This window comes from Cynocephalus volans, chromosome 1 (genome assembly GCF_027409185.1).
Source record: "Cynocephalus volans isolate mCynVol1 chromosome 1, mCynVol1.pri, whole genome shotgun sequence".
NCBI lineage: Eukaryota > Metazoa > Chordata > Mammalia > Dermoptera > Cynocephalidae > Cynocephalus > Cynocephalus volans.
The window spans coordinates 295,882,713-295,906,048 of record NC_084460.1 but is presented as its reverse complement, the minus strand read 5'-3'; the positions used below and the strand labels follow the sequence as shown (position 1 = coordinate 295,906,048).

Genomic DNA, 23,336 nt, shown 5'->3' with positions numbered 1-23,336 from the left:
TTATCAAGAAGGTTCCTGACTCTCAAGATCCATTTAAAGTGTTTAGTTTTTAAAGTTGCATTAAAAGGTGTTTCAAAATTAACTCCAAGAACAGAATTTGAGTTGAAAACTCAATGGGGAGAGGAAGGTTATTGATTCTACAATGGCATATATACAGTAAGAACAAGGCAGAATAAAAAGTGAAATGCAAATGCTGTAGTTCTATTATCTAAGTGGTCCTTGCCAAGTCAGAAGCTCTAAGTAGGAGAGTCCTGGATTTGACAGATGAGATAATATTTGCAAGACTGGCATACCCAGGTGTTCGAAGGAGGACCCCTACAAACTTTCATGGAACAAATAAATACCGTTTCCTTTACACTCTTCTAGAACACAACGCTCAGTGCCAAAACCTTAACAAAGAAAGAATCACAAAAGGAAAAGCCAAAGACCAAGATCTTTAATAAATAAGAATTTTTAAAAACTAATAAATTATTGGCTAATTAAATGCAGCAGCATTATTACAGAATAATTAGTGTTGTTTTCAGAATTTAATCTATTAGATTATGGGTTAAAGGAGAAAAATAACCCCATAGATGAAAAAAGATATTTCAGACTCAGCATTCATTCTCGATTTTAAAAAATTATAACTAAAAATAAAAGGATGATGCCTTATGATAATTTTTTCAATACATGTATATTGAACCTTTAGCCAAATCTTATTTACTGTGAAAAACTAGAGCCATTGCCACAAATTATGACATCAAGTATCGATGCATGTCAGGTACCTGCGATCATCACATTATTTAACATCACTCTGGACATTGTAGCCAAAGCAAGAAGATACATAAAAAATACAGGGTATAATTAAATGCCAGAGTTTCATAAACTAACATTATTTACCAATAATAAAGTTGCAAGCCTAGAACACTCAGAATCCACTGAAAATCTATTAGAACTAGGAAAACAGTCCATTAAAGTGTCTGATTCAAAACAACAATAAACAAATCAATATTTTCATACACATCAGCAAAAATCGCTTCAAAAATTACACTGAATAAAGACCCCATTTACAACAATAATAAAAATATAAAATCTCTAGAAATAATGTTAAGAAGAAATATGTAGGACCTAATAAGGAACACTGTAAAACTTTCCTGAAAGACACAGACTTGGCATAAATTGAAAGACATATATTACTGGAAGAAGATTTGACATTACAACAATTTCAGTTTTTCAGTATCAGCTTATAGGTTTAATATGACTCCACTCAGTGAGTGTGTGGTTTTGTTGTCTGTTTTGTCTTGTGATTGTAACTTGACAAAGGAATTACTAAGTGTAAATGAAATAGGTGTTAACAAACGGCCAAGAAAAATTTACAAATCCAGAATAATGAGGAGTGGCCTGTGCTATATTTTTTAATGCATACGTAGTGCTACAGTAATTTTTAAAGTGTAGAACTGACTCAAGAAAAACCAGATAATGGAAGATGAGAGGAAACCCTGAAAGAGAACCTAAAAACAGTGTAAAATCTTATTGTTTAAGAAATGCTGCATTGTTTCAGGTCAGCTAAATCTAGGTCCTGGTACAGCCCCGTTTGCCAGTGGTGAGATTTTGTAATGAAGCCATAAGTAGGAACCACATAGGAAGAGCTGGCCGACAAAGTTATCGATGAATGATGGTTTCAGCTTATATGAAAGACCAAGCACGTGTTCAGGAAAGACTGTGCAGAAACAAGGAAGCCAATCCCAAGATCATATGAGTTCACCAAGAAACTACTCTGTCACAAGAAAAACATAACAAGGAATAAAAACCAGCTCTATATTTGAGTCTCTCAAAATAATACATGTTTACTATAGAAAAATACGAAAAATGCAGAAAATAAGAAAATTCAAGTCACACTTAGTGCCACAACCCAGTGTCACTCACCATTAAGATTTGGGTACATCTATTTCTTTTCTACGCATATATATGTTTGAATAGTTTTTATAATTTTATATTTAAAATTATAAATATTTTCCATACTACCAGAATATCTTGGAAATAGCATTTTCATAGTATTTCATAGCATAGTATTTTCTTTCACATTTGTACAGTAATCCACCTGAAGATTTCCCTACTATGAATATTACTAGATATTTAGGTTCATGCCATTATTTGGCTATTGCAAGAAATGTGTTAACAAACATATTCGTCCAAATATTAAATTCCCTAATGATGTACTTACAAGTATAATTACGGAGCCTACAGTATGGACAGTTTTCATGTTCTTGATACATATTTCCAAATAATTTCCTAGCACTTTTTCAGGAATTTATAAATATCCCATGCTTCTCTACGTGTTGGAAGGCTATAAACATTTTTGAACTTAGCAATTACTACACTTTATTTTCTAATTTTGGGGTAAAACGATCTGGCTCAGAGCAACTTGGGAGGTAATTTTTTATTTCCCTTTAAGTTCACTCATTTATAATTCCTCTATTCAGATTTTCTAGTTCTTCTTTTGGAAAATCATAGTTTTACAGAAAAATATTAATTCCCATGAAATTTTCAAATTTTTGACATATAAAAATCACATCCTCACAGTTTTTCTCAATATCTATTATTATATTTAATTTTTCAGTTGTTTATTCCTTAAATTGTTAAAGCTGTCTCAAGAATAAAGAATGTTTCTATTATTTTTCTTTTTTCTTTTCTAATTTATTTATTTCTGTCTGATTTTTTTTTTTTTCCCTCCTGATCTCCTTGAGTTTTGTTTGGAGTTTTATTTTTCAAACTTATTAACTTGAATACTTAAATGGTTGAAAGACTATGAGCCACGGATCTACCGCTTACCAGATGTGTGAGTTAAGGCAGTCTCTTACTTTATGCCTCAGTTTTCTCATCTATAAAGACAGGGTAATAGTAGTACTTACTTCATAGGTTTGTTGCAAAGATTAAATGAGTTAATATAGGTGAAACACTTAGAATAGAACCTGGTACATACAAAGTGCTATCAAACAAATGTTAAATGTTATTGTTAATATTATTATTGAATTATTTATCTACTTTATTTTTACTAATGAAGGTATATGGTTATGCATTCCATTCTGAGTGCAGCTTTGGCCATATTGATATATTGATATATATGAGTATTATTGTTAATATGTAATGTTTTCATTTGTATTGCTTTCTAAGTGATCTGAGATTATATTTTTGCAAGTTCATTCATTTCCAAGTGATTGGCACTTTCTGTTTAATCTTTACATATTTACTTCAAATTTTACTAGTTGACAAACAAGGCCTCTACAGAAATACTTAAGCCTTTTTTGTTCCAATTCAGTTTTGAAAATACCAACTCTCCAGTGTTGTTTTTCTGATTCTGTGAATCAATATGTATAATGTATCCATCATGGGTATGATAATTCTACAGCACAAAGTTGACTCCATACCCGTCACAAACATTGTTAATAGATAACGGTATTTTTTCCCACCTAGCCTGTCACTGACCTCAGAATCCTACTCCAGGCCACCCTCGCCCCTGAAGGTGGCATTTATGTGAAACCATTTTGCCATCCTTGGCTAAGCATCTTATAATAACAATAAAAGCTACCATTCACTCTGCACCATTAGATAAATCTATCCCACAACAATATAAGATGATTATTTCAAAAATGTGGAGAAGGGATCTGGATCAAGACTAAAAAGCTAGAAAAGGAATGATTTCTCAAACCCAGACTTCTCTGTCTCCAGAACCCACCCTACTCCCCTGACTATGTGGCCTCCTTGAAGATGCTCAAGAAATGCTTCCCCACTCCCCCTCTGCTCCTTATAAGTCTTAAAAATGGTACCAAAGACACAAAAGCAAAATAATTTTTTTTTAAAGAACCACAGAATTTCCAAAAGTCCTTAACATTTACAGTATAAGCTTCTAAGGAGCCCCAGAAGGAAGAATGTAAAGATTAAATCTGGATTTCTGAACATCAGATCCAAAGCTTCTGGACAGAGAACATCTGTTGCTTAAGAAAGTCCTCAACTCACTAGAAATGCTGTTTTCAAAATTCCACACTTGGTACAAAACCGCATAAGTCTTCTTTATGTCTTGAACATGAAATGTGCTTTGATTACTCTCTAAATATGTTCACAGGAAACACTGGAGGGTGGCGGGGAGGGGGAGGAATCTCACAGCCTTCTTAATGCCAGATTAACCAGGGACCACACCAATTGATTTGAATTCCTGGGAGTGTGACCAAGCAATAAAGATACTGAACCTTTTTGAGACGGATTCAAGTCAGGGTTAGAAAGAATGAAAAACCTGACTCTAACAAGCAATTGCTGGCAACAACTTTAAGTGAATAAAGCACATCCATTCACTCCTTCTTTACACATGTCATCCTTGTTTTTTAATTCCTGTGGTCCCAATGGTGCTCTTTGCAAGGCAGACTTCCCCATGAGCGGGCTCCGTCTCAAGCTCCAGTGTTCAAGCCACAGGCCCCTGCCATGGTCTTTCTCCCACGTGACCTTGCAGCCCTCCTCCTGTATCTCCCATACCTCAGCATCACAGGTCCTGATGAGGGTGTCCCGGTTGGAGACCATGCCCCAAGCCGCTATGCCAATGGCCACGATGTTCTCCTCTGAACTCCTGCTGATGGTGTTGTCTCTTACCACCTCCCCGATGTACTTCATCAGGCCATAATGGGTGCCTCCTGTGAGAATCCAAGCACCTATCAAGGAGGGAAAAGAGAAAATGTTCAGCTGGCACCGGGTAAGATTTCTGTCCTGTGTTCACAGACCCCTAAAGAAGCTCCCATCTGGAGAGCACCAGGACACGGTACTGGCAGCCACACTTTGGAACGGGCCAGGTCTACACCTATGGCAAGGAAGGAGAAGACCTCAGGCAGTGTTCTTGAGAGGTGCTCATTAAAATATATAGCTTCTGGACCTCACTCTGCATCTGCATCATCAGACACTCTGGAAGGTGGGTTCAGGGAGTCCGCATCTTTAACCAGCCTCTAGGGGAATCTTTTTATGGGCAGTCAATGCCTTGGCTGAGCCTTTAAGCCAGTTAGATGATGCCACCTTGGAAAGTGGGGCACTGTGCTCCCAGATCCTGACATTGGTCAGATCAGAGTGGATCATCCTGGGATGGCCCTGGTGCCAACAATTTTGTTCTGCTATATAATTTACACAATTTTGCACAATGGTCCTTTTAAGGCTTATATGTGATGATCTTTTCAATGCCAAGCTTCCTGTAGAGTTTTTTTTTTTTTTGCCCAAAATAGAAGTAAATAAAATACCTACAAAAATATGATTTAGTATAATACTAGAATCTAAAGTTGGAAATTATCCTAGTCTGATACACCGCCCATACAGGAATCCACACCAAGGGATGGTCACCGGCCTCTGTTGATTAGCTCTGGTAATGGAAACCTCAGGAGTCATGAGGCAGCCCTCTCCAAATGTTGGAATGTGGGAGAACCTTAACAACTGGAGAACCTAGGTGAAGGGTATAGAGGTGTTCACTGTATTATTCTTGAAACTTTTCTGAAGATTTGAAATTTTTCAAAATAAAAAGCAAAAAGAAAGACGCTTAGCTGAATATTTTAGTAAGGAAGCCGCGGTGATTCTAAGATTATATACTTTGGCTTGCACTCTGCCAGGCACTGCCGCTATTTCCAAAAGTGCATCACTGATCTCAAAGTTGAAGAGCAAACAAATTAAACTTTCCTTTTCGATTCGCCAGAATATTCTAGGTAAAAACTTTGTATGTGTAAATAGCAAAATAAAAACCTTAAAAGATTAAAAATTAGAATTACCCCCAAGAAGGCACCTTCACGCTGACTTAACTCCTCCTGCCAGAGCTCCTGTCTATGCGTTCATTTGAGAATGCTGCTTTCAATAAGGCAATGACTAGCCACAGAGTCCTAGCAGCACCTGGACTCTGCGGATGATCTGCACAGGGACCTCGGGGTCCCCGCCCAGCACAGGGCGCCCCTTCCCGCCTCGCCCCGCCCCGCCCATCACGGGGCGCCCCCCCCCCGCCCCGCCCCGCCCCGCCCCGCCCAGCACAGGGCCCGGCCCCGTCGGCCCCGGGCCCCGCCCAGCACAGGGCCCCGCCCCGCCCCGCCCAGCACAGGGCCCGGCCCCGCCCCGCCCCCTGCACCTTTGGATTGCGCGATGTAGATGAGCCGGCTGAAGATCTTGCGCATGCGCGGCTTCAGGGCGAAGTTCTTGGCGCCACCGGTCACGGAAATGACAAGGTTGGGCGTCTTCAGGTGCCAGTGCTGGGTGAGCAGCTCGTAGAGGGTCTCCGCGTCTGTGTCGCAGGACAGACGGATGTACTGTGGGGAGGGGGGCGGACATCAGGTCGGCGTTGGCACAGCGTCGGTGGCTGCCGCGGGTCCCCGTGGCCTACCTTGCCCTTCTTCCCCAGCGTCTCGAACTGAACGTCCCCAAAGGCGTCGGTGGGAAGCTCCTTGGTGTGTTTCTTGTAACTCCACTTCTCGCTCTGGTTGACCTGCGCGCCTGGCGCGTGCTGGCTCCGGGCGTAGCCACACTTGCACACGTCCTCCCTGCGCGGAACCGGGGTGGCGGGAAGAGGCGTTGCGTTAGCCCGAGGGAACCGTGCGGCGTTAGCTCAGACAGACACGAAAGGAAATGAGGCCATCGAGTCCTGCTCTCAGACCGTCTTCATCAGCTCAGTGGGTTGTGCAGGAACTGCCCTGGTGCGTTACCCCTGTTGGTTATGGTCAACCCCCCAACAAGCTGGCAGTGTGCTGAGAGCTGGGCAGAAGGCGAGCAGGGCCCTGCCCGCAAGGAAGCCACCGTCCCTGCGAGGAGCCCTGAGGCTGCCATGGGGCTGGGCCTCAGAAACCCGGAAACTGTTCATATGACACAGGGGCCCTGGGGCAGACTCGTGCCTCAGTGCCCACCCTGCCAGTTTGCCCAGCCGGTAACGCTCCTCCAAAAGGCAGGGAGCCCTGGGCTGTACTCGCTGGGGAGACCTTTTTTCCATATTAGACATTAGCTGCTTGGGAGACTTTCAATAACTTGGGCTAGACGAGGACAAATTGCTGTAAATGAACAGTAGTTCTTCCCTTTAAAAGTGCAATGAAACTAAATTTAATTGATTATTAGATGATACATATGCATGACATGAAATTAGAAGAAGATGGAAGGATACACAATGAACAGTAATCTTCTTCCTCTCCCTCTTCTGCAATGTACTATAATCGTTGAAGAAATATTGTTTGTAAAGCCATTGTGAGTCAGACCTGGGCTGAGCTTCACGGCATCCCAAGATCAGCTGGATGTGACTCCTGACCTTAAGCGGCTCACAGTCCCTTGGGAAAAACTAAGTACAAAACCTGGCAAAGTGCATTGAGGAACAAACAAAACACCTCCTTTTATCCTCACACGATCCCTCTCCTATCAGGCTTGTAGGGGGATTGGAAATGATGCAGAGTCTAGCTGAGCCTGGCACATGGCACGTGTCCTGTCAAGGTGACTTTTAGGTGCCATACATGCAAATCAAGGAATAACGAAGGCAGAGGCAACAGAAAAGAAGCACAAATGCAATAAAAAACAAATGTAAAAACACAGTCCATGACTTTTTGACCCCTCTATCTGGGCTGTATTACATCCCGAGCGTTGTGGTCTTCAACGAGATGAACAACAATTCTGATTTGGCCAAGAGCGCTCTCCCCTAGCAAGGCACTGTTCATCTCCTCCTGTCCCACCCCCTGGGTCCTGTCTGTCTCCCTCTTGGCTCTCCAGTCAGTCTTTGGACAAGATCCAGAAGGGTGCTAGGAAAGGAGAGTGGAGAGTTCTTTCCTGAGGAGGCTGGAAAATAGCAACATGAGAGACACGTTTGTTCCCTGAAACAGGCCGGAGGGGCAGAGCTCTCCCTTTTCTGAGAGAGTAAAGGAACAATGGAGCAAGACAGGGCCACCACCAGTGAGTGAGTAAATGTCCTGATTTGCCTGGGATAGTCCCAGTTTACACCTGTTGCCCAAGTCCTATTAGGATCAGTGCCTATGTCACTCATATCAGTGTCCCAGTTCCCACAGTTAAGTATGTGGTCATCCTCACCACCAACCTACTAGAAAAGGCATCTCCCTCCTGTAGATGTGGGCCTGTGCTGCCAGGGGGCAGGGACAGATTACAGGATTCGACCCCCACTCACCCCAGTATTCTTGTACGGTACACCACCCAGACAGCCATACATGGTGACCCTGGAGCAATGATTCCCTGAACAGGCCAAGCCCAATAAAGATATATGAACTGAGGAAATCCTGTTAGGGTTTGCTTCTGGCTGGACTCTTATCTTTTATTCTCTGCACCAATGTCCCTGGCACATAAGGGAATTCAGCAAATATCCTCTGAATGAATGAACAAATGAGTAAGTGAACACACTGATTGGTCTTCTTGTAAATAGTTTGTATCCTCATCCATCCTCACTGATTTTTATAGTAGATTATTTTTTCCTTCCAGAAGATGAGCTTAAGTGTACATAGCTATCATGACCACAGGAACGGTGGTATTCTCAAGGTCTTCTGCACTGATCAGCCTATTTGATATATGGCAAAAAGTAAGATTAATTCTAAAACACTCTGTGGCCGTTTAGATCACATTTTCATCTATGAGACGATAATAGTGATATGCATTTCTACGACGGTTTCAAAAAGTACAGTACAAACAGAAACTAGTTGCTTTTTAGGCAAGCTTTATGACCACTCCAGAAGCAGATGGATTCCAGACCAAATTGTAGCCAAGTTTCTACTGCCTGGAAGTAATTGACTTCGATTGTATTACATGGACCTGGAGTTGCTCTGCTTATAGCAATCTTTTTGAAGTCCAGGAAGCCCATGGTAACTACCAAAGCCACTCAACAAAGAGATTCTATAATGAGGAAAGAATGCATCTCATCAGGAATCATCACATTCAGCCCACTGTCCTACCTAAGGGGGAGGCTGATGATGATATATCACTTCTGCTACCTGCTGGAGATGACATATTTGACACGGATCCCGGTGAGACTGTCCTTACTCCCCAACCTCATCTACACGGTTGGATCAAAATGAGCCTATTCATTCAGCTGAGTCCTGTGGAACTATGCACAGTTGATAGGCCCAGGGACAGGAAGTTAATCCAGGATTAACATAGGCATCCCTTTCTTGCGAATTTGGAATTAGGACCAAAAAAGCTGCTCCCTTCTCTCTCCAGGCCTAAGCCTGCGACACGGGAGACCCAAGCAATACAACATGATCGTGTCCCCACTGAGAAGAAGAAAGCATGTGTGCAGGGAGAGGTGGAGACGAGACGTGGGCAGAGAGGACACATTGAGTCCCCACATGTCCAGTCATGGTTTCTAACCATGCAAGAGGTTCAGCCACTCTCTGCTCTTTGGTGGCATTCCTGTTTCCTTATAGTATGTCCCACTTTTACGTTAAGCTAATTGAGCTCCTTGTAACTGAAAGTCTTAATTACTATAGAGCATGGAAATTATCCTTAATTAAAATATTTGTCAAAACATTTTTCTGGAGCTATTAAAACTAAGCTAGAGATTGGATCTTAAATCTCCCCTCCAGTAGCAACCCTGCCTCCATTGTGTAATGGTTCTGAGGGGAATCACTCAGTTTGGCCAAGAAAAAAAGTGAACCAGAAAGGAGCACAGTTTCCTCAGCCCTGTCTCTTACTAAGTCCTAGAGTACTTCCTGAGCCAAGGCTGCCTCCCGATGTCCCTCTCCTCTCTCCATGGCTGTTACTGACCCACTGTCCTTTGGGATCTGTCCACACCCACCCAAGCTAATTGCAGGATGGGGGTGAAAATTTCCACTCCACCTGTCCTTATTACAACTAAAGACAGACTCTTGAGCTCTTTTCCCTGCCAAGGGTAAGGGTGTGTCTCAGGCGACTTTGACCAAGAAAGTTGTTTGGCTCCATCTTGATGGTTTGTGGGCTGGTAGCCCTCCAAGCACCAATTGGCATGTATTGCTTTACAAATAGAGAAGAGGGTTTGCAAGGAAAGCATCAGGAGCGCAGATTCCTGGAGGAAGGATAGGGATGACAGGGATAAGATAGAGAGGACGGGAGGGCATCAGGACCCTAGTTCTACCCCTTGGACCAAATCTGAATCTTATAGAGCTACACTGTCCAATACGGTAGCCACTAACCACATGTGGCTATTTAATTTTATATTTAAATTACGTAAAATTAAAGTTGAAAATTCAGTTCCTTGGTTGTCCTAGCCAAATTTCAAATGCTCAGTAGTCACACGTGGCTGGTGGCTATTATATCGGACAGCCCAGATATGGAATGTTTCCATCATGGAGGAAAGTTCTACTGCACAGGGCTGCTATTGTGAAAGTAGCATTCTTCCTGTTTCTACCTGGAACCCAGCATGGCTGAGGAAGTGAGCACTAAAGAGGACAAACCCGGATCCAGAGGCTTGCTCCCTCAGGAGAGCCAGGAGGTGGTCCCTAAGGAGGCAGCATGTCTCAGAGGGCACGCAGCAGCAGGGGCAGTGTTCCAGCATCACCCACCAGTGACCGCTCAAGAAACAGACATTGCTAGGGGTTAGAGTGAAGAGATGTGGACCTCCTCACTTTCACATAAGCCAGTTAGATGAGAAAGTGTTGATGAATTTGATCTGCCTGAGGCAGTGTAATTCTTAGAAAGGGAGGCAGCTGGGGATAAAGAGAAGGCACAGTGTGGAATCAGAAGGCCTGGGTTCAGTTCCCTGATCCATCTCCCACTGGCCATGTGACCCTGGGTGAAGTTCTGGACCCTCTGAGCCTCACTTGCTTCATGTGTCAAATGATAACAACAGCTGCCTTGTGAGAAGGGTGTAGTGTTAGCAATGGAATATGAAAAGTCCTGTGACACAGCAGATGCTCAGAAAATGTTTGTTGTGTGAATGAATGAATCCAGACTGTGTTTTGTACCAGCCAAACGAACAGAGTAACAGCAAAATCCTTCAGTAAAACATTCAGTAAATAGCTGATGCACAGAGTTTGTACTCTGACAGAATGACTCATGATGAGTCAGTTCGTACCATTGACACAGTAGAGATCTCTTAGTGTTTCTGGTATTCATTTTCTGACTCACATGAAGTAAGAAAACACGTCAATTGAGAGCCTTTTATGCTCTGAGGCATTATGGAAGGTACTGTATGTGCTACCTCCTTGAATCCTTACCATAACCCATGAGCTCTACTTTTGCTAGATTTTCAGGATAAGAGAATTAGGTGCAGAAAAAGAATGATTGACTCAAGGTCATACAGTGAGGAGGCAGCCAAGTCAAGACTGGAACTAAGGCTGATGCTGACACTCCTACCCGGGCTTTCCTGTTCACTGTCTCTATTCAACAGAGGGTCAATCCTTTAATTATAAAACTACAGCAGCAACTTCTAATCGATTAATAGCTAAATTTTTTCTTCCATCACCAGCAGGCAAAAGGGAGGGGGAAGAGAGGAACAAAGAGAGCGGGAGGTAGGATTAAAATTGTTTAATTAGATCCAGGTACATCTCCTGCAAGAATGGTCCACAGTAGTCAACCCATTCATTCACTCACTTGCTCATTAACTAACGTTGATTGAGGATCTCCTGTGTGCCGAGCTGCTGGGGATACTCCCCATAGCTTTTGTAAAGCAGCCTTGGAGTTCCAAAACACAGGCGACTCAGAGGAGATGAACTCCCAATTAGATGGAAAGGCCCAGAGTCAGTGGGGGGAAGAAAGGCCTGATGGAGGAGCCAGCCAGCTTAACACAGGGGCACACGCAAGGTACTGCCTGCTGCGGCCACTCAGGTGGGCTCCCAGGCTCAAGGGAATACTGAAGGGAGTGACAGCCTCTCTTGGTGACTTTACCAACTCTTGCCAAAGCTAAAAATATAAAACAAAAATCTTACAGCTCTAAGGAACGACTTCAAGCTACTTGCCAAGTCCTTCCTGCTCATGCCCCATTTCTGAGAATTATAAGATGTAAACATCGTTAATAATGAACTGGTGAGTATTTGCTTGTTTGTTGTAATGGTGGTTAATAATTTATTTTCGAACATGAAAAGCAAAAATGGACAGAAAATAGCTTACGTGGCCTTGGAATCTTTGGTAAAGAAGACACATTCCCGTTTCTTAAAATTTGCTTGAATGAAATTCACCAAGTCCTTTAGAGAAAGCACAATGGATAACACATTACTAATTTATTTATTAATGTACCTCCTGTTGATATTAATGAATACTAAACATGATGTAACCCTACTTCAGATGCCTTAAGGGTTTACCAGATGTTCATAGCATCCAGCCTTTGTTTCATGATTATAGAGTACACAAAGTTTTTTTAACAGGCACACATTTAAGTTTTTGTAACTGAATGAAAATTTCCCCAGTTATTTGGAGTTATTTTGTACATAAGTGACATTGTACACATGCAAATTATGTTTTTCCACCTCTAAGCCTACCAGGGGGAATGTAAGCATTGAAGGATAGTTTGGCATAAATAATGTATCAATGCTGATTCCCACTCCTCTTAACGCTTGCTCTTTAAAAGAAGATATATTCCCAAAACTCCTTCCATAATTGCATCTGTCCCCCCATAGACAAGGTGTTGGGAACATCTGGGCCTAATTCTGACAAACAACCAAAAATCTTTATAAACCAAAAGTGTCCTTAAATTGGAAGAAGCAAACTATTTAGAAACAGATTTTTAAAAGCTCCGAAAATATCTACACTCCTCAAACTGGGAGAAGATTTTTGCAACATGTATGAGTATTATTATCATAGGAATGGTAGCCAGCATATATAAGAACTATAAAATCAGTAAGAATAAGACAGACAATCCAATGGGGAAAAATAGTAGAAGACAAGAGCAGGCATTGACCAAAAGAGAACACAGTCACCCATATGCATATGAAAAGAAGCTCAGCCTCTTCAGTACCGAGGCCAGCGTGAAGTAAAGCCACAATAAGATTCCCTTTCACACCCAGCAGGTTGGCAAAATTAAAAAGGACTAATACCTTGCAGGGATGGAGGGGAGGGCATGAGAAAATCGTTCACCAATGCCAGTAAAGTTACCTCCCCAAGGAACAGTCCTTGTGGAGAGCGAGGCGTGGTTGTCACGAGGGTGAGCTGCATACTCAGGATGCCTGCTGTGAGTTTTCAGCTTCAGGGGCTGCTTTGCCCTGGGGGACTGGGGCTGCTAGGGGCTTTGGAACCTAAATCTGCTTCCCGCAGGTCGCCCTGCCTTGGCAGCTGGAGAGTTCAGACAACTTCGTGCACAGTTGGCCTCACAGGACAGGCCACTGGCACCGAAGCCAGCCCTGACTCGTTATCCCCCGCGGTGAGGCCATCACTAGCTGGGCGGTACAAAAGGAGGGGGGCCCCTCTCCTGGAGAAGTCCACAGTGTCCCCCTTCCCTACCCACTCCCCGCAAGTTCAAGATACCAAAGAATGAGAACGACGGGCCTCCTCTTCCCAACTCTTTTAACAGAAATTTCTCCATAAATCCCATGTTTTAAACCCAGAACCCCTAAAGGAAAGGTGTTCACCTTCGCCCACCAGCCTCCATCCAAAGAACATTTTCCAGGGAGCCCCTGCTTCCACATCCAGGAATGTTCAGAGTGGTATCACTCCTAATAGCAAAAACCAGAAACCCAAATGCCCACCCCTTAGGCTGGATCAGCATTCCCGAGGCAGGGCACTGCACAGCAGCAAAGGAATCTGCTGCTGCACGGCTCAGTGCAGACGAATCCCAGAAACACAGGGTGGGGCCAAAAAAGAGCTCACGAAAGAACACTCACAGTGTGATTCCATGTATGTCAAAAAAGACGAAGGTAAACAACATAATGTTTAGGGAGATAGATAGATATATATATTCAAGACATAAAATTATTATTAAAAGCAAGGAATGGATAACACAAAATTCAAAGTAGTGGTTATACCTCTGACAGGAGAAAGGAAACCCAACGGGGAGGGTACGTGGGGGGCTTCCAAAGCGCTGGTGATACCCTGTTTCTCCAGCTGGTGGTGGGTACTGGGGCATTCATCTTAATATTCTTCTTTAAGCTGAAAATTTACATCTATACATTCTTTTTTATGTGTATTTCACAACAAAATTTAGAAAGCAAGATAGTTTCTACACTCACCTGTACACCAAAATTCTGGAAATCCATAATATTCTTTATCCACTTAACTAATTTCAAGTCTACTTAACACAAATGAAGAAAAGAAGAAAACTCACCAGCTGTGTAAGCTCATGAAATCAATGATCGTGGAGGAGGGGTGATAATTTAAAAAAAAACAAACAACTTTTGTTGCTAAAAATTCCCTCTGAAAATGCACTTTGCAGAGGTGTAGATGCTCAGGAGGCAAACATGAACCCCCCAGAACTGAGATGCCCTTGGGTAGTCTCAACACTTCTACCCCCAAGGACTGCTGCATCTGGGAGGGGAGGAGACCCAGGAGCACAGGAGCAGGGCAGGAGGAAGAATCAGCCAGCCCACTTCCCAGGGGCACTGATGCCTGAGACCAAGTGGACGCATCGCAAGGGCCCTCCCAGAGGTGCTTCATCACTTGGGATTAAAGAAGAAGAGTCCGGGAATGCTGGAGATGCCCCACCACCCTCAACCCACTGTTTGTTTCTCACAGGGCCAGCACTAAAGTGAGACGGGAGCAAAATCTAAGGAGGCGTGCAGTCCCAGCCGCACAGGTGCCAGTGCGGCTCCTGAGAGCTGGCGCCTCCTTAGATGTTGCACCTCGGTGCCTCACTTCCTAGCTCCAGCCCTGGGAAGCAGACCCCAGCTGGAGGAGGGCAGAAAGTTCTTGCACGTTTTTGTGTTTTCAGAGTCAGCCCCTATGTAACCCACCAGTCAAATCAAAATACTGACATGGCCAGCACCCCAGAACCCCCTTCCCACTCCTCCCCTTTGTTTCTAGAGCTAGCCACTATCCTGACATTCCATACTGTAGTCGAAAGGGATCCTGGATGTCAGACCACAATGTTGTCTTATGTCTGATACAGATCGAGAGTATTTGACATGGCCTGAGAGTGGGTAGAACACCTGTGGGAGAGATCCACACACGGGGACAGCAGGCCAGGGAGGGGGCAGCGTGACGTGGAGGAGACCGACTCCTGCTGGCGCCCCACCTGAGTCCAGCTCCTCCAAGCAGCCATGCTGGGCACATGTGTGTCCTGAAGGCAATGTGGAGGCTGGCTTGGAATGAGAGGAGACAGGGTACAGTCGGGAGGCTATGGCAAGAACAAATGCAGAGGGACCCAAAGGGAGACCCCTGGCCACAGAGGTGGAGAAGGGACATAGATTCTAGAATCAGTCCTGAACAAACAGGAACGAAAGCAAGAGCACCAGGTCGTGAATAGTGAAACAAATATTAAAAATGCAGTATTTAAAGTTTCCTGAAAGTCAGTTAGTAAATTCATTATTTAATGACGTTAAGGTTATAAGTTGTAACCTTTAAAACAGAAATGCTTGAAAGACGCCATAGAAAAGGAAACACGTCTACATTCAACAAAATAACTCAAGAAACAAATACTGCACACTGAGATATGACCTCTGTAAAGCAGGAGAAATAGTCCACAAATAATCTAACCACCAGAGTAATGCTGTCTAAAGTGGAAGCGGAGCTGGCTGGGAACTGCAACTTACACTTTCACTGCAGGACACGTCTGTGCTCCGGGACACGTTGGAGTACAGGGTCCGGGTGCTGTCCAAAGTGCCATTCCTCCTGTTTCTCATGCTGAGCCTGGCTCCCTCAAACGACATCTTTTCTGTGAAGATTTGGGGGGTTGGGAGGAACAAGTTTGGGTTACAGACAGTAACAGGGCTTCCTTCAAAGCTTTACCCAACACTCTCTCCCTCCACCCTCTCCTCCTCCCCAAGTGCAGCGTCCTGTGTTCCGGCCTGCCCACCAGGCTAATTGTATCCCTGCCCCTCATTCCTCTTCATCCTCCAGGACCCAGCTGGGGTTTCCGCCCCTCAACACATCAGCCCTGGTCTCTCGTGCCTGGTTGGCAGCCTGTCCTGGATGACCCCTCTCCATGGTGGCTGCGTGCATGGCACCATATTGCCACTGTCACACCAGACAGCACAGAGAGGACAGACTGCCTCATCCAGCACAGAGAACCACGTGTACAGGGCTTGCAATAGCTACCTGATATGGGAATGCATTTGGAATAAAGGGAATTTGCAAAATAAACTAGAACTAACAGCTTGTATTGGCCAGAGAGGTGGCTGTGGGAGAGGAATCCTCGTCCTGGCCCAGTCAAGAGAAGGGGACAAAAGGAATTTGAACGACAGTGGTGGGTAGGCCATGAGAATCAACATGCCCCAGGTCACCCTGAGACTCTGAAGCAGGCACGTGGGCCCCAGGGAGGGCTGGCAGTTCCCCCCAGGCCATCAGCCTGGGCACTACAGGAACCTCATCTGTTGTGGAGATGCTTCCAGAGCTATCCACACTGTGTTCACACTCTGAGATGCTCCCATCCCACACTTCAGGAGCCTTCTCTCCATCCTTGTCTCCCAAACTCTAACTCAGACCCATATGCCAAGCTCCAGACAAAAGCCATTGACAGCCCGCTCAACCTGCCTGTACATCCTGCAGAGGCACTAAATAGGACATTTCTAGAACAAAAGCATCATCCTTCCCATACACCTGCACCTCCCTGAGTCCCCTCGTGCTGGCACCAGGCTCCTCCCTGTCACCACCACATCCCAGTGGCAATTCCTCCTCCTCACCCCTCCCAAGGCTCTCTGGTTGTCCACAGTAGCCACCCAGGGCACTGCTCGCTTCCCCAGCCTGACAGCACCTGCCCCGCTCTCCCTCAGGACACTGCCTCTTCCCTGCCCCGCCCCCACCTTTCCCATCTGCAGTCCCACCCTCTTCCCTGGACCCTTCCACCTCGTCATCTCCTGCTCATCCTCCAGGCCTCAGTTTACACATCCTTTCTTCAGGTAGGTGCCCCACAATGTCCAGGCTGGGGCAGGCACCCAGTTACCATCTACTCTGCACAAAGCTGATGTGTCATGATGTGTTTAATGATCTGTCTGGCCCTGGTTAGCTTGCTGAGGCCAAGGACTATGTCTGTCTTGTTCACCGCTAGACTTCCAGGCCTGGCACAGTGCACGAAATAGATCTGTATAAATATTTAAGTGAATAATTTGAATAAATCAATACCCCCTTGCAAATCCTCCCTTGGTTTGCAAACTACTATGTTGCTTTCCATAACCCCTGGATGCAGAAAGGTCTAAGACGTACAGCAGACCCACCACTCGGCAACTCTGTTCCTGGCCTCGGCCTAGTGGCACCAGATCGTCCCTCCCAGGCCAGCCACAAAACTCCCCATGCCACAGAGACTGGACACTTCTTTAAAATCTGCTCTGAAATGGTTGGTCCAGACTGTTTAAAACACTGATGCTTCTTTTACTTCTCTCCCCAGGCACTTCAAAGAGAGGCTCCAAGCATTAATTGGTACTTTACATACATTATTGTAAAACCACAAATCAATCCTGCAAGGTATCCACTATGATTCCCATACAGCAAATTGCTTCTGAGTAGGGCACCACAGTTAGGAAATGATTTCATTTGCCTCACAATGAAACTGCTTATTTCGTTGCAATTAAAAAAGTCTATTTTTGCTGTTTAGTCACATTTCTGTCAGACAGGCAATGGGAAAGCCACATGAGCTGCCCTGCAAGCTGCCCTGCTCTGACAGTTCAAACACCTTTATTAGGTGTTAGTTTCTAACTGGTTCTCTGAAGCCAGTTGCTATTCAAGTTGATTGATTTTGAGACTAGGCACCCTTTACAACAACTATTCCAGGTATACAGGTTTATTGGTCTTCTAGACACATTGTTTGAGGATTTAAGACTTAACAGGAAAGAAGCATTGGAAGAAAGGACATAAGGCCCAGGACAAAAGATTGGGAGAGCTCCCCAGAAGGGCCTGGTGAGTGAGAGGTGAGGGTGAGCAGAGGATCAACTCCCTGAAGGGGAGCAAACTGGAAAGGCAGGCGGAAAACCAGGAGGGGAGAGAACGTCATCGTCATAGCAGGAGAAATTAGTCAATACGTCACATGCCAAGGAGAATTAACAAAAGCGCACCACCAGATCCAGCAACGCAAAACCTGCTAGAAAAATGGGCAAAGGCTGGAATCGAAATCCACCAAACAAGGGAACGCAAATCGCTAATCAACATGAAGACATACTAAACCTCCTTTGCAATAAAAACAGAAAGAGTTCACCAACAGCAACACACCAAGGGGGGAAGTTTTCGGATGACAGTATTTGATGTGGGGAAGGGCGTGGTAGGGCAGGCACTCTCCTATGATTAGGCAGGGGTAAAAACTGTTTTACTTCCTGCAAAGCAATTTGCCAATAATGTAGCAAGGCATTTAAAAATTATTGTTGTTGACCCAATGAATTGGCTTTGGAGAATGTAGATAAAAGAATCAAAAACACATAAAAAGTTATACTCAGAAGATGTTCATTGCTATTTACAGTAGGGAAGATTGGAAATGACCTAAATTTTCATCCATAGGAGAACATCAACACCCAGAAGAAATAAGACAATAGTGCCATGAGGGGTATATTTTAATGACATGGAAAAATTACTATGACTTATTTGGAGTAGAAAAAAAAAGGAGGAGGCAAGAAATCATAGTGGTGAAAAGCTCTAGCTTTAGAGACAGTCAGCTTGGTTTCAACCACTAACCCTATGATCTTGAGTGAGCCTCTGACCCTCTCAGCCGCCTTACAAAAGTGGCTCAGCAACTGTCACATAGGATATCTTCAGCAAAGGGAGCTATCACTATAGGGAAGGTGACTGTATTATAAATATATTATATATTAACAGGTTTATATGTTATATGTAACATGTTATATATTAACATATTTTATATATATATGTTAACATAATGTTTAAGACACATGAAAACAGATACAGTCATGTGTCTCTTAACGACGGGGACACATTCTGAGAAATACCCCCTTAGGCGATTTTATCATTGTTCAAACACCATAGGGTGCGCTTACACAAACCAAGATGGCACAGCCTGCTGCGTGGCTAGACAGTATGGGACAGCCAATTCAACTGTGAGTACAGCAGAAAAACATGCTCGGGGATTTGAGGAATTGGGAAGGAAACCACCCAAGCAACTCGTAACTTGGGCAGTTCAGGAAAGGGGGACAGGGAGGCTGGGAGTGAGGGTGGGGGCAGTGATAAATCTAAATAATGAATGGAGAAAATGTGGTAGAGCTTTTTTTTCTTTTTTTTTTTTTTCAGTTTAAATGTTTATGTTTCACCTTGGTGGATAAATATTCAAAAAGACTTACTAAAATATTACTTAATACAGAGGAACCAAAGAAAAAGAAGTGAACAGAGTTTAAAACAAGAGAAAGAAACTGGTAACGTGGGGGGCTCCCCCAGCCTCACGGGAAACCCGTTTTAAGGTCCTGGAGGGTTGCTAGAAATTGGACGGACCCTAATCTTACTAGTGGCCAAAGCAGAAGAAATAAACATGGTTAAATGCAAGTGTTACAGCATCCATAAAGTAACTTCAAACTCACATTCCCTGATACAGAGGCCTGTCCTATAGTTTGGGAGACATGGGATGAAGAGAACGCATGTGATTATAAGGGGCAGCATGAGGGGGGGGGTCTTTCTAGTGATGGGACAGTTTCATAATTGATCGTAGCGGTGGTCACACAAATCTACACAAATTACATGTCGTAAGATTGCATAAAGCTACATATACACCACGTGCATGCAAAACTGGTGATATCTGAATAAAGTCTGTAGGCGGTCAATTTCTGGTTTGGATCTTGTGTGAGAGTTACGTGCGATGTAACCCCTGGGGGAAACTGAGTAAAGGGTACATAGAACCTCTCTGGACTTTTTTTTCAACTTCTTATGAAGCCATAATTATTTCAAAATAATAAGTTAAAAGACAAAATGCCTATGCCAAAAGAACACCGGGCCACACGATGGGAAACACCTGTGGCACAACAATGCCATACCCACAGCACCAAAGTTAGCAGGCTGTTTCTTATAATGTCCCGAATGCAGCTGAAGCTCTTTCACTAAAGAAAGATGCAATGGAAGCATCCCCATGGCAGGCCCAAATGAGGGGACCCCAGGAGAGAGGTGTCTGAGAGTTCAGCCAGTTATTTGTTTAACTAGGTAAAACCTTTGCTTTCATATTTTCATCAGTATCTCGATTATTTTTATTTATGGTTCTTACACTCAAAGATTTCAGATGGGCCTGATGAACTTAATGGAATCCTAATACCCACCATGGAGGTGACCTCAGTATAAATTACAGTCAAAATGGCCTGTTGAAACGTCATTCATATTTTTCAAAACTTCACAGTACATGGTGAAGATATTCACTACCCTACCTATCAGGAAGGACAGCAGCTCCAAGCTAAAGAGCAATGGTTTCTGCAGTTTCCCACCCAGGGAAACACCTGTTCACTTCACAGGCTGGCTCCCTGGACTCATGAAAGCTCAGATTGCTGGGCCCCAACTCAAGTGCTCCAGAGGTCTGGGCGGGCTCCAGATTCTGCATCTCTGACAGGTTCCCAGGTGCTAATGATAATGCTGGTCTTGGGACCACACTTAGAGAACCACTGGGCCAAACCAGGATGCTCCAAATAACACCCATGACCCCCTCACGCTTAGACTGCAATAAAATGTTTTCAGAATTTGTAATCAAATTTTCTAAAAACACAATCATATAATTGACGAGATGTCTAAGAGGTGGTATCATGTAAACTTTGGCTTAGTGTTCTTCTGTAGTCACAACTTGAATTTATGAACAATACAATTTGTCCTGCTACCACATAAAACACACACCTCCATCAGGACAGGAACACTGTCCAAATGTCAGTCATAAATAACAGGTGTGTCTTACGTAGTGCCTATTACGTGCCAGGCACTGTGCTATGCTCTTAACATGTATCAACTCTTTCAATCTTTCCATGAGTTTTATGAATTATTCTTTTTTCCCTTTAGATGGATGAGGAAACTAAGGCACAGAGAGGTTAGGTAACTTTCCCAAAGTCACACAGATAGTAAGTAATGAAGATAGGATTCAAATCTAAGCAGGCTGGCTTAAGAGCCCAACCTTTAAACTTTAAGCTACTTTGTGCCACTATAATCCCTCTTTGGGAAGGGACAGATGATCATTTTTACTATATTAACATCCTATCAAAATTTAAAGAAAGAATTAGAAACTCCATTTTGTTTGTTAGGGGAGAGGTTGGCCATAGTGTTATTATTACTGATGCTTATAAATAATTTTAAATAATGTAGATGTCACCCATTAACAACAGAATACTCTTGCATCCTTTGAGCTCAGTAACCCAACCCCTCCCAAAAAAAGTCAGTCTGCTATGTTGCTGTCTTAATACAAAGATGGCATTTGACATGTTTTTAAAATTACCTTTTAGCTTACCTATCCCCACGGTCGAACCAATCTTAAGATGTCATTTTCCAGTAAGATGTATAGTTAGTTCTAGGTCTCTTTATGGTAAATGAATGAATGAATGAATGAATGATGTTCTCCTTATGTAGCACTGAATGAGAGAGGAAAAGATCGTTCATCCTCTGAGGAGAATGTTCCAAAGGGCCCCACACCAAACCTCAGCCATCTCCACTCTTTGCGCCCATCAATTATTCACTATAATGGCAAGTGTGACACTTGCAGAGGCTTCAAATATAAATGACACCATCCAGAGAAATCGTTTCCATCCTCATTCTGGCAGGAGCACGATGGGGGTGCGTGCAGGAGCAGCAGGGGCCTGCAAGGGTTAATGTCCACCTTTGACGCACACCTTAGTCACCACTAGAGAGGACCTGAGATTTGTTTTGTTATAGGCATTATCCTGTTTTTCTAATTGTCAGCATAATTTTGAAGTCAGCATTTTGAAGTTTGACTAGATGGGTAAAAACTGGAAAAATGGCAAAAGCCAGTGGAGGCTGCTGAAGTCACTGATTCCAAGGCATCCTGCTCCAAAGAGCAGATGTGAGAGGCAAGAGGTAGAACACAGGCAGCAGATATGCTCAAAGGTGCTATTTACTGAGAGCCTTCTAGAATAAGGGGTGGGGGGGAAGGGGTCTCTATGGTGCCTGGAATCCTCCCGTCTTCACAGGTGCCAAGAACAAACATCACTTCTCAGGCAAGACCAAAAACATTAATGCTCGATGATAACAACTTCGTTCCAAATGTTAATGAATTATAAACCCAAAGTTGCAACCCTGAAAGGAAGTTCCTTACACTCCCAAGATTTAGAAGAACTAAAACTCCTATCATGAGAAGTATATTTATATTAGCACATACAGAATAGACTAAAGGAATAACTGTTTCCTTACATTCAACTTAAGAATCTTAACACTGAAAAAGTCAACATTGGCAATAATGGAATCAAAATTAAATAGAAATAAAACCTTTAATTATTCATCCAACCCCTCAGTGTTTCTCTCTTGCTTCTAAATAATACAAATGATGAGCGTGTTTCAACAAGCTGAAAAACAGAAGAAACCACAGTATGCAAAAACAAGTCAAATATACTTTTCTCCTTTTATTGTCAAAGAATATTTACTATTGAATGCATGCTTTCTTGATGTGTTTCACCATAGTCTTGATTCAAGTAAAACTTGTTTTATTATGCTCCCAGTAGGTTCAAGAATATAGGACTGAATCAGATAGTTGCAGAGGTAACATGCCAGTGGATTTTTAAATAAAGCTCATCTGAGGAAATTTCTAATTCTGTCGATCAGAAAAAGAAAACTGTAATTATATTTTAAATTTTTCAAAAAAATCTAGCAAAGATTTCTACATTTTTAAATAAATCCAAACCAGGACTAGATATATCTGTGAACCAGCATTCTGCTTATGCCCACATCTCTCTGAGAAACTTAGAATTTTGTCTTCCCCTAGTTTCAAATCTTTATAAAAAACTAAATGATGCTCTTCTCTCAGACACTAAACTCATAGCAATTCTACACGTTACAGCAATGGCAACATTTATGGAGCTACAAAAAGCAAAAATTGATAACGTACCATGTGTGGTGGTTTATCAGGCAGGATTTTCTTTCGCCCCAAAGATCCTGCTTGTCTGCTGCAGGAGGAGGAAGCCTTTTATAACCTGAGCCTTCTCAGCTCCACCTCTTTCTCCTTAGGAAGAAGAACAAAAAAAAAAAAAGAAAAGAAAAGTATGCCACTGAAAGAAGACCCTTAAATCCATGGCATATATAGTAGCAATTTAGCAATTGAACAGGAGCGAGGAATACGTAATTATAGAACACGGTATTTTAAATGCTAAGAAAGTAATGACACCAAATTCCCACCCTTGGCTTGCCAATAGTAT

General features: G+C 43.3%; 1 protein-coding gene across 1 annotated transcript in view; it reads right to left on the bottom strand.

Moving 5' to 3' along the window:
• Positions 1-23,110, bottom strand: part of TRPM8 (transient receptor potential cation channel subfamily M member 8) — an 82,089-nt gene extending 58,979 nt beyond the window's left edge. Inside the window, exons 1-6 of the mRNA XM_063095309.1 lie at positions 23,030-23,110; positions 15,615-15,736; positions 12,046-12,119; positions 6,371-6,527; positions 6,119-6,296; positions 4,507-4,679 (exon numbers count right to left, since the gene is read on the bottom strand). Coding sequence (XP_062951379.1) covers positions 4,507-4,679; positions 6,119-6,296; positions 6,371-6,527; positions 12,046-12,119; positions 15,615-15,731 — 699 coding nt within the window. The 5' untranslated portion in view covers positions 15,732-15,736; positions 23,030-23,110. The remainder of the gene's footprint in view (positions 1-4,506; positions 4,680-6,118; positions 6,297-6,370; positions 6,528-12,045; positions 12,120-15,614; positions 15,737-23,029) is intronic.
• Between the last annotated feature and the right edge of the window lie 226 nt (positions 23,111-23,336).